The sequence below is a fragment of the Prunus dulcis genome, chromosome 6, assembly GCF_902201215.1.
Source record: "Prunus dulcis chromosome 6, ALMONDv2, whole genome shotgun sequence".
Classification (NCBI taxonomy): Eukaryota; Viridiplantae; Streptophyta; class Magnoliopsida; order Rosales; family Rosaceae; genus Prunus; species Prunus dulcis.
The window spans coordinates 19,087,355-19,098,754 of NC_047655.1; the positions used below are offsets into that span (position 1 = coordinate 19,087,355).

At 34.6% G+C, this 11,400-nt stretch overlaps 1 protein-coding gene and 1 non-coding gene across 2 annotated transcripts; both read left to right on the plus strand.

Moving 5' to 3' along the window:
- Nucleotides 1-1,779: 1,779 nt before the first annotated feature.
- On the plus strand, nucleotides 1,780-1,884 carry LOC117633326. The gene has a single exon (XR_004586635.1). It is a non-coding gene; the product is annotated as a U6 spliceosomal RNA (small nuclear RNA).
- A 5,309-nt stretch (nucleotides 1,885-7,193) lies between these two features.
- On the plus strand, nucleotides 7,194-11,045 carry LOC117632534 (GLABRA2 expression modulator). Its single transcript, XM_034366034.1, has 4 exons — nucleotides 7,194-7,751; nucleotides 7,847-7,948; nucleotides 8,636-8,907; nucleotides 10,671-11,045. Exons 1-4 carry the CDS (start codon nucleotides 7,427-7,429, stop codon nucleotides 10,854-10,856), a joined length of 885 nt encoding a protein of 294 aa, XP_034221925.1. The 5' UTR covers nucleotides 7,194-7,426; the 3' UTR covers nucleotides 10,857-11,045.
- Nucleotides 11,046-11,400: the final 355 nt, after the last annotated feature.

Sequence of the window (11,400 nt, forward strand, 5' to 3'; positions counted from 1 at the left end):
GCATAGAAGTTTGGAAAGAAGTACGTCTACGACAATATTAGTGTTTCAGACATAAACTAATGTATCGATTTCTTAATTGCTGTTGTTTAAATAAGGTTTAAATAAGTTGTAGAAATTTTTTGGGTTTTTTGTATAGTTTTTATCTCTCTTTTTTTAGATTTTCAGCTATCTTTTTGTGAGAGCCTTTTTTTTTTTGGGGGGGGTCAAAAGGTGCTTGCTCATTGAAACAAAAATTTCAAATACAGACCACCAAACAAAAGGAGGCAAAACCTCAAAGAACAGACTGAAAAACGAGAAGCAAAACAGGACTCGACAGAGACCAGCAGGATGCCTTTCCTCACACAGATTGCAACCTTACATAGAGTTGCTAAGAGGGCATGGCAAGCCATCAGAGACCAAAACGTGCATAAGACATTGTGGTGGCCAGTAGGCCCAACTTTCCAATTCCACAGCCCCAAATCCTATCGATGTCGCTATGTGAGCAGCACGATTTGCATTCCTTAACACCCACTTCCACAGGACATCATGAAAACACAGACTAAAACTCTTAATTTCTTCCTGATTTTGAAGGAATTCAATTCTTGGGTAGAATGTGGTATTCTAATTCATGAAGAACTAACCCATTAAAAATTCATCTTTTTTACCTATTATATCTTCACACAATTTTAAATTTTCAAATTTGCCATATACATAACCCAACAATGAAGACGTTTTAGTAATTAGCAAACAACTTCAATAAGAATTTGAAAATCTAACTCTTCTCAATCCATATGGTTTAGTAAACAATTTCCATAAAAATCTAGAATCTAATTCTCCTCAATTCAACTCCTCCTCAATTCAATTCCTTCCTATCCAATTACAAAATAGTAACCATACCATTAAGAACAATAGTGTTTGGAAGATGAGGAAACTTATTCTCGAAAACAAAGTAGAATCTTACTAGATCCGCATATTGTATCCCATCGCAGGCACCAATTAATAAGTGGAATTGATTTGGTCTTATTTTATATAGCAACTTAGTATAAACATATTTGTTTAGTTGTATTATGAATAGGAGCTGGCAGAAGCTGGCAAGAAAGAGATGGAACATGTGCACCACTACCTGATCGATATTGCTGAGAAGAAGGTGTTCATTTTTATTTTATTTTATTTTATTTTTTAATTTAAAAGACATGGAGAAAGATAAATGGCTCTGTGAAATATACGTGGGAATTGGTGTCGCACGAAAAACGTCCAAATCCAACACAAAAAGGGTTGTGGGGTTTTACCATATGATATCATATGAAGTGGAACATTCCCGATTATTGGTAAGACTTTTAGACCTTTTCTTGTAGTAATTGGATTCCAAATTCAGTGTTTGGGAATCAGTCTTACCGGCCATCTTCCACTCGTAAAGAATGATTCTCACTTCTTCTTGTTCATTTTTTTTTTTAATTTTTTTTAATTTTTAATGAAGTTTTATGAAGTTTTCGGTGAAGGTTGCACATGGTTTAGATCTATTCAAGTCTTCCCCTAATTAAACGCCTAATGTAGGACGTGTATTTTTCTTCTTCTTCTTCTTATCTTTAAATAAAGTTTAATTTAGTTTATTTCATTTTTATGAGAAAATGAACTTTGTTAACCAAAACAGAGTATCAAACAAAAGAGTATGCATTGAAATCCAATTGAACTGCCAACGGGGCCTACCTCAATTGAACCCTAAACTACTAGCTTCACTTAGGTTTCTTGAATTATTGTTGTAAATGTTTATAGAAAAGTTCTTTTTTATGTTTTGTAATTGTCACGATCTAAAGACGTCGGATAAAATTAGAACAACAAAAAGAAGATTAGTATGACCTATGCACAAGAATGACAAATATAAATCGAAAAATGATCCAAATCTTTTAAAATGTAACACCCAAGTTGTGCTACAATGTTGAGTTCGACATCAGTAAATTAATGGATCAATTTGGACTTCAGAAGCGATTGTAGAGAGCCTCATTAATTAATGACTAGTCTTTTTGAGGTATAGCGCTGAGGTGAAATGCGCTTCCTTGTGTCCTGGCATTTAAGTGAGGGAAAATGTGACACCCCAGGTTGTGCTAGCATGTTGGGTCGCACATGAGCATCCTTGACAATCTTTGTCAAGGTCGACACTTATGCCCCGGAGTTCATATGGTAGAACCCACCAACATGGCTCTAATCCCATTTGTCATGTCACGATCTGATTCTAAGAAAGCGCATGCCACCTCGACGCTAGTGCAACCTCAAGTGTTACAATAATCTTCAAACGCGTCATTTTAAAGAGATGATGATTAGACATATATGGAATGGGAGGATTTTGAGGCACCAAGGCACACCTTCTAAGAGATGATGATTAGACAAATTGATGAGCCACGCAAAGTAACCTTAGGTGACCTAGCATTCCGTGTGATTTGGTCAACTAATTATGTTACGACATATGTAATGTAATGAGCTCAATAGTCATGCTCAAGATTGAGATTTTGTTTTTCATATTGTCACTATCCCTCGCATCCCAATCAATTCACAATAGTAATTATAAGTATATATGGTAAGGGTTAGCCCAGTGAACTAGAATAGGATATTCATTAATTACTTTAAGAGATATTTAGTCAAATACCCATTCTTAGCACTAAAATTATAAATAAACCCTACACTATTTAATTTCTATAAACATACCCCAAAAAAACCCAAAAAATAATAGCTGGCCCTATTGAATTTAATTTTAATTATTAAATTACTTTGATACCCCATTGAGTGTTTTGGGCTGTTTTATGAGGTTTTTGGGTTGGGTTTGTTTTAAGAAATCAATGGCAGTTTTGTAATTTAAAAGAAGTTAAAAGCCTTATTGTTATGTTGTAAATGAGTTTTGGGTGTGTTTCTAAAGTCCATTTCATATAGGATTTTTTTATAATTTAGGCTCCAATATTGGGTATTATAGTGAATCTCCCTAATTTTAATACAAGTGATATTTTATTTGAATTTAATTTTAATTATGAAAATAAAGATTCGAATTCGAGTGTAGAGTGGGGAGCATATTCACTATAACTAACTTGACTAAACCTATATATGCGCATACTTATCTTTTCGCTTTTGAGTTCCATTGTTTTTTTACATATTATAATAATTTAGGTTATAACTCATATAGAAAATAGAAAATAAAAAAACCAAACATTACCCCACTAGTTAAAGTCATGCTTATCTCTAACAGTAATATTATCCAAATCCAAATCATGAGGGACAAAACAACAAATAAGGAGAATTTTTCTCCAAAAGAAGAAACGCATCAAGAAATTCCAAAATCCAATTGAAAATTATCCCCAAGTAAAATAAGGAAGATTACTGCTACCACAAGAGATCCATTAAGAATATTGGTAATACGATTAGCTGGTTTTAACATATTCTAAGGAGACAATGTCATCGTTAGTGACATTTGGCCTCCGTAGTCCTTATATGGAGTTGTTTGGTTCTCTTTAATGTTATTGTAATCGTTTGAAATGAACTCAACAAAATTACTGTTTATTATATCCTATTTTAATTTAATTTATCAACACATGTGATAATGATAGCTGTTTTGTTCTTACACTCAACGTGCTGGAAAATTATCAATCGTGCTCAAAATGAAAGCGCATTTACTGCTATCTTTTATTTCTTTTCTTTTTTGTACAATTAATAATTTAGAGAGTTGATTTCCCCATTCTTTTTTTCTCTAGTTACACTCTCTTTTGTTTTTTTAAATGTCTTTTAATCAATTTTGTTTTCTTTCTCTTTCTTATTTTATCCGTGGTGACGTGACAAGTAAGATACCCACTTTAATGTTGATGTGTGAAAAAAAAAATATAATAAATATTTTTAAAGATAAAACACAATTTTGGTAACTGGGTTTAGCCCGAAAACATATTTTGTCACTTGTAATTTTACCAATTTGACCATAGTATTTCATTTCATTAGCAATTTGAGTTCAATTTTTAACTTCCGTCATCTAAAATTTAAAAATAGAAAATAAGATTAAAATACAAAAATAACTTGGAAAAAATAGAAACAAATTATTATAGCAAGCAACCACCGCCCCTATCAGTCCAACCCACCAAGCCACCACCTCTCTCTCTCCAATTGATCATCCCTACCCCCTCACCAGCCACCGCCTATGTCACTCCAACCCACCAAGCCACCACCTCTCTCTATCTCTGATTGATACTTCCGAGGGGTGGCCTTAATGGTACTGGATTTTTTTAGGTCATAAACGAGATGATTTCATTAACTTCACCAAAATACAAGGGAGAAGCCTTCAAACAACGAAGACCAGAAAGATAAAAACCCCACAGTGATATCAATCGATAAGCCAGGGAAATACAACCGCCAAAAAGAAATGAGAGCCAAAACAGTAGCAAATTAAGTTATTGAGGGACCATGTAGATCATCCCTCGAAAAGAACCTGCATCAAGGTGGGTGGGGGAGCTAGATTCACCGATCTTGGGGTGGGGTTTGGTTGCTTTTTTTTTCTTCTTCTTACGGTCTTATTTTTATTAGAAGTGAAGTAATATAAAGGAAATAATATATAAGTGAAGTAAAAAGAAATTAATGTAGGTAATGATAAAATAGAAAAGAGAAAGAGAGTGAGAAAATTAGATCCTATAATTTAAAGGTCATTGTTTCTCAGTAAACTTTAGTCGCTTGTAAAGTTTTAGTGTCTATAAATTACTTGAAGATATATTTTTTTAATAAAAAAAATCTTGGTACCATGATACATAAAACGCAACAATTCAAATTTCGATAACCAAAAAAAGAAAAAAAAAAGATACGACAATCTAATAGTAAATTACATTAACCCGCTTACATAGAGACTATAACAAGAGGTTACGGTGAGAGACACTAACCCAATAAGCCTGTGATATACCCACCATATCTCTTCTTCTTCTTTTTTGGACGAAACCATATCTCTTCTCGAGGGTAGTTTTTATAGAAATTAACTTACAAGAAGTTTTTGAGATCAAATTTATTGGCTATAATTCACTAGCTTTCAAACTTTTAAGTGCGGTCCAAATACAAGGATGAAAAGCTAACACATATGACATGCAGAAAGACAAAAAAAATAAATAAATTAAAAACATGTAATTCTACTTCATAAGCATCACAGGAATCGAAAATGGATTTTAGATTTTGTGACTTCAAACAGCTATAAAGTACCATAAATTTTCACCTTTTTTTTGCCCTTTTGGCTGGAAATACTTTATTAACTAAATAACAAACGACAAACTTAGCAGTAAACAACTCAAAAGCAACAACAGAGTTATTAGAACCCAACAACAAAACCAAACCAAACCCTGTACTCCATCCACAACACTTGTATTAATTTGAATACAACCTTCAAAATTTATGGGTCATCACACATCAAGAAGTGAGGATAAGGCTTGATCAACCCTACCCTACCATAAATTTATCTCAATAGAAGAAAATAAGGCTTTTTTCGGATGGAAGGATTTGAAAGAAAGAATTTGAATTTGACAACAAGGCTAAATTTGCTATAAAAATAAGAACCACATTATGTATTTGAAATAACTAGATGTAGTACATTTGAAATGGACTGAAATGACTACATGCGAGGACGGTCTCATGAACATTCTAACCTGGGCTATAGCCAAGAGAAGTTGTTTTTTTTATAGACTAAAGTAATACCCTAGCCTAGGCCACTCAAATAAAATCTTATTAACTAATCCCGCTAGGCTGCACATGTGAAATATTAGACTCTCACTAGGCTGACCGCACGACTAAGCAAACCACAAAAATTCCCTCTCTCTTTCTCTTTTTATTTTTAATGAAAATTTTTTAGGGATTATTTAGGGTTTATGAATTATGAATTAGGGAGTTATAATTGAGGTTTATCAATTAGGGATTTGCAATTCAAGCTTATCGGTTTATGAGTTGTAATTGATTTTGGTTTGTTCAATTATCAAATAGGATTTGAAATTGATTTTGGTGTTCTTGCTTGTATGAATTATCAGTTAGGGATTTTGATAAAGGGCTAGTTTCTTATTTACAGTTAATGACATTTTCAGGATTTTGATTAGATATTTAACTATTTAAGTATGTTTTTATTGGAATTTTTGTTAGGGAAACATCGAAATGTTAAGAGATCAAAGACTCTTCGAGAATTTTTTTTAAAGAGAAACAATGATGAATCATCAATTATGTCCTCCATTTTTTATTATCAATGAAATTCACTCGTACCGTCAAGTTTTCTATAAGTTTGTACGTAAGGTAAATTTAGCCCATGCCATTTTGAAATCCTTAGTCCGTCCCTAACTGCATGCAAGAAATCATTTGAAGTCCATTTACTTTTTTCATTTCTTTCTGTTTTAATCTCAACATACATGAATTGTAATAGTCTATACAAACAAATCTACCTTACAATAACATTTACTTTCATAAATTTGGAACGCTCCATCCAAATGGAGCATAGTGCTATCCTCCAAAGTTCAACATTTGGACCTATCGCACAAATGAATATAAAATCATATCATTTTTATTTTTCAAATCTGTATAACATGATGAGCAACGATAAAAGGCACGAGAGTCCTAGCTTTTTTTCTTGTACAATTTTATCTCTGATTATCTCTGATATATTTGATTGTATTTGGCCCACCCAACCAAGAAAATAAAGAATTCAGCACCCAAGGCCCAACCCACCCCAGCCTTGTAGGTTGGATCACGTACAAAGCTTAGCCTAACCGAATTTTATGTAGGCTGGATCCACCCAGATGAGTTCGGCTGCAAATTCAGAATTGGTATGTGCTGGTGTTTCGGTTCTCTTCCGGCCCAAGTTTTAAAAAAATTATTTATTTTAAAATATAAGTTATATTAAGGGAGGAATCAAATTTAGGATCTCAAGTGCAATAGTAAAATTCTTAATCATTTGAATTACAAGTTCTTTGCATTGACAAAATCTTTTAGTTGAACCTTTACCCCACAATCAACAAAAATAAGTGTCGCAAGTAACTTGTAAATCAACTAGTTAAAAGCAGTTACTCTCATGGATTCAAAGTCCTGTGTCGAATTCCCATTTCTTAATATATCTTGTGTGAAATAAAATGTAAAAGCAACACCTGGCAGTCAATGGCCGGGAATATAAATAGCCACCCCGTCAACGGAGGGTCCGAAGTCCTAAAAAACGAGTATCTATCGGTATCAAGTTTTTTAAAACGCTAAAAACAAATGATTTGCTAATTCTGCTTCCCACCGTTCTTATCGCTAAACCCGTCCCCCTCCATTTCCCTTCAAAACTCCAATTTTACGAAAAAAGAAAAAGAAAAAACGAGATAAACAAAAAAAAAAAAACACACATAAAAATAACCCCCCAAAAAAAAACTAGCTCTCCACGCGCCGCCTCACGCACACCGTGATCGCATTCTCCCAAGCTTCTAGAACCATGGACCCGCCCAAGCCCGTCTCCGAGGCCGAGGCCAAAACGCACGCTCCGAACCAGACTCAAGATCCGAACCCGAAAGCGGCTGGCGAAGCTCTGAACGGGGATCAGAACTGGGCTACCTTCGTCATGGGATCACAGGCTCAGACTCAGACCGAGGCCTCCGGGACTCCCACGGGTTCCGGGCCCAAGAAGTCGGTTCATTGGAGCCCCGAATTGGTCTCCGAATCGCACAACAGTAGCGCCGGTGTCGCCTCTGATTCGCATCAGGGATCCAATCCCTACGTGGCTCCTTCCCCAATGCTCACCTCCTCTTTCTCATTCAAAGGTAATATTTCTGTAATTCTACGTGTATATACGTATTTGAATCCGTATATGTATGCTTATGAAGACGACGTATTTGTGTATTGCGTGCATGGTCAGATTCGGTGGAGACTGTAAGGGGCGTGTTTGGAAGATGGAGAAAGTCGGTGGGGGAGGCTACTAAGAAGGCTGAGGATCTCGCTGGAAACACGTGGCAGCACTGTGAGTTTCTGCTTACCTTTTGCCTCTTCTTTTCTTTGTCGATCTCTGCTGATTAACTTGCTTCAATTTTTCTTCTACATGTTGTTTTGAAAATTATGGGAATTGTATTAAGATAAGGTTCCAAATGTCTTGGTTGCTTTGTCATATTCCATTTGCCAATTTTGCTTCCTTTGCTTGTAGGAATTGATTGGCTACTATCATCCATTTTTCATGAATATTAGGAGTTGACATTTTAATTGTGTTGGTTATTCTGATTAATCCCTGTTTCTGAGATTTGTGAAAAATAATAGGTGTGGTCTGTCCTAATCTTATTCGGTAGATTTATGGATGAATACGAGAATCGACAAGTTTAAAATTTGTGAGGAGGATTAGCCAAGCAACCTCTTGTAAAACGCTTAGCCAGGTGCTTGAAAAGTGTTCTATATAGGCTGGCTGTTAGTACCATCCTCTAGTTTCTCTAACCATCTGAACTAATTTCCTGTCGAATGCTTTTGTTTTGTTGTTTCACACTGAATACGCAAATTAAATTCTGCTTTTGTCAGGAAAAAAATGGAATTTCAATCTCTCTTGATCTCCCCAGTTTTGCTTTTGTTATTCTTATTTTTTACTTTGTCCATTTTGTTGATCCAAAAATATCGTGATTGTGATGGATGAAGTCACTAATCATCCTGTTTTATTTCAAACTAGTGAAAACAAGCCCTAGTTTTGCTGATGCTGCCATGGGAAGAATTGCACAAGGAACAAAGGTTCTAGCAGAAGGTGGTTATGAGAAGATCTTCCAGTCAACCTTTGAGACAGCTCCTGAGGAGCAACTTCAAAATTCATTTGCATGTTACTTATCCACATCAGCTGGTCCAGTCATGGGAGTTTTATATGTTTCTACCGCAAAACTTGCTTATTGTAGTGATAATCCCATTTCATACAAAGCTGATGACCAAACTGAATGGAGCTATTACAAGGTAAGTTTGCATATGTGCTTACTATTGTGTCTTTAAAAGGTTTTTCAAATATGGGATTTCAATTAACAGTTAACTTTCTTACCGAAGCATTATTGAGTGATTTATTTTGTTTATTTCTATGACTGCATTATATTATTATAATGTAGAAAATCGTGATAGTGAATCAGGATGTGTGTAAGACATTTGAAGGAAGCTTCCCTCTTGTCTTCCATTATGATGGTGATTCTTCATCTAAGTATTAAAGGGAACGTAAATTTTGACAGTGGGATTACTATCAAGGCTTGATATGTGACACTTAGTGTATATAATTTTATTCTGACTTGATTCTCCTTAGTCAGAACTTATGAACCTCTGTACTGCTGATCCTTTTAGCCAATTTCAACTTTAATCATAACAAGTCTTTAACATTCAAATTTTAAAAAGTAAAATAAATTTTTAGAGTAAAAAATTGGTCCTGTGATAGCACTTTTAAAGGTGTCTGTTCTTGGATGTCAAATTATTTTAAAATGGAGCTACCATGAATACTCCACTGCTAGTTTGTTGAAAAGTCTCTGTTTTGTGGATAGAAATTGCTTTCCATCTATCTTTATTTGGACCCATATTGTTCCCAATTGGAGGTGTAAATTGTGTTTATGACCAACTCTAGTTGTTTTTTGTTTCAAAGTATGGATTGGGGCTTAAATTGATGCACCATATTGTTAGGCAATTGCTGAGCTAAGCCCATGTATGGATGAAAAGCATTCATGAGGTTCAAGCTTGATTTACATTTCAATGAGCTTGTTAAGCCTCAGGTTCACCATAGGCTCTTCAACTTTCTATTTGAGCACAAAAAGAGGAGGACTAGATCCAGAAGGGATGTTCAAACTGAAGTAGTTCTAGAGGGGGGAAGCATATAAGAGTATTATGCTAGATCCTAATAAATGAGAAGCAAGAAATTAATTTCCAACATAATTTTTGTTTTGGAATTTGGGGCCTTTGTTGTGATCATTTGGTTCTTTTCTTTTTTTCTATCTTCAGTGGGCTTGTGATCTTCATTACTAATGAACTTGTTAAAGGTAGGTTCTGGCTAGATTAGCTAGTGAATTCTCTTGGCAGTTGGCATTGGAACGAGACCTAGAACACATTATATGGGGGAGGCTGACGGCTAACCCTTTTTGTGTAGCCTGTTTGATCAATATTGATTATGATATGAAGCTTGTTGATCTAATATTTCCATGATTGTTGCTTGTTATTAGGTGAGCCTAGTGTTGTCCTCGAGTGTTTTTATTAAAAAGAAATAAATAATTACTCTACTGCTTCTACTTATGTTTGCCCTCACGTTTTCTTTTCCTGCCTCTTGGCAAAGATGTATTTGTTATTTACTGTGTCGCATAAGAGCGGTGGTAATTTGCCCATAGTGAAATTATGTCATCATTGTTGTGAAACCAAAGATGAGGAACAACTTTTTCATTTTACATTGGCATAAAAAATAGGGAGTTACATAAAACTAGTTCTGATTTTGTTATTCGCTACTAAATTATGGCAGTTGGTATATAAGATATATCTTTGTGCTTAAATGAAATCATATTAATTAATTCAAAAATAGTTTATTTGGTCAAGCTTCGTGATATATTCCTACTTCTTAATAATATTGTTGAACTGATGTTTTTCAGAAGACATTGTCTTTGTAAGTTCTAATTCTTTTATTTGTTTTTCTTTTGATGAGTATTTTATTTTTTTAGCAATTATTTTACTCATTTCTTTGTACTTTGTAATATTGGTAGGTGGTTATCCCATTACATCAGCTTAAAGCAGTTAATCCTTCATCAAGCAGATCAAACCCTGCTGAAAAGTACATCCAGGTTATCTCCGTTGATAACCATGAGTTTTGGTTCATGGGCTTCTTAAATTATGATGGTGCTGTGCAATCCCTACAAGAAGCTCTGCAAGCCCGGAGCTCATGTGTGTGATAATTATTCTTGTGGGACAGAATTTTTGCTTTTTGCCCATCGTAAGAATTTTTGTAACTGATAAATTTATAGATTAAATTATTCAACATTGATTTTGATACCGTATGCCACACTTGTGCAAATTCTTTGAAAGTCCTGTGAAAATGAGATCCAGTAATTTAACATTTTTCATATGGTTATACTGTTTTAGGAGAATAGTTGGAATGAGATTCAGAATTGTTGTTTTTAGTCCATATGATGATTCTTGTATGCGAAAAACCGAAATCGCATAAATCTTTTTTAGTTTATTTCTGCCTTTATTCATGGAGATTCTTGATGCCCTTCTAGTTCTGCCTTTATTCATGATGATTCTTGGCGTTGTTTGCTTTGTGTCTGATGCCAAGCATGGATCAAAGTGAGGTTCATTGTCATTTGGTGAATAATTCTGAGATTCAGGAGGCATTTTTCACTGTCATGTGGTGAATTCATGCGAGTGTCTAATACTAACACCTTGAGGTTGCATAATTTTGTGATCTCATGGGATTGGTGATCTATTTGTGGAACC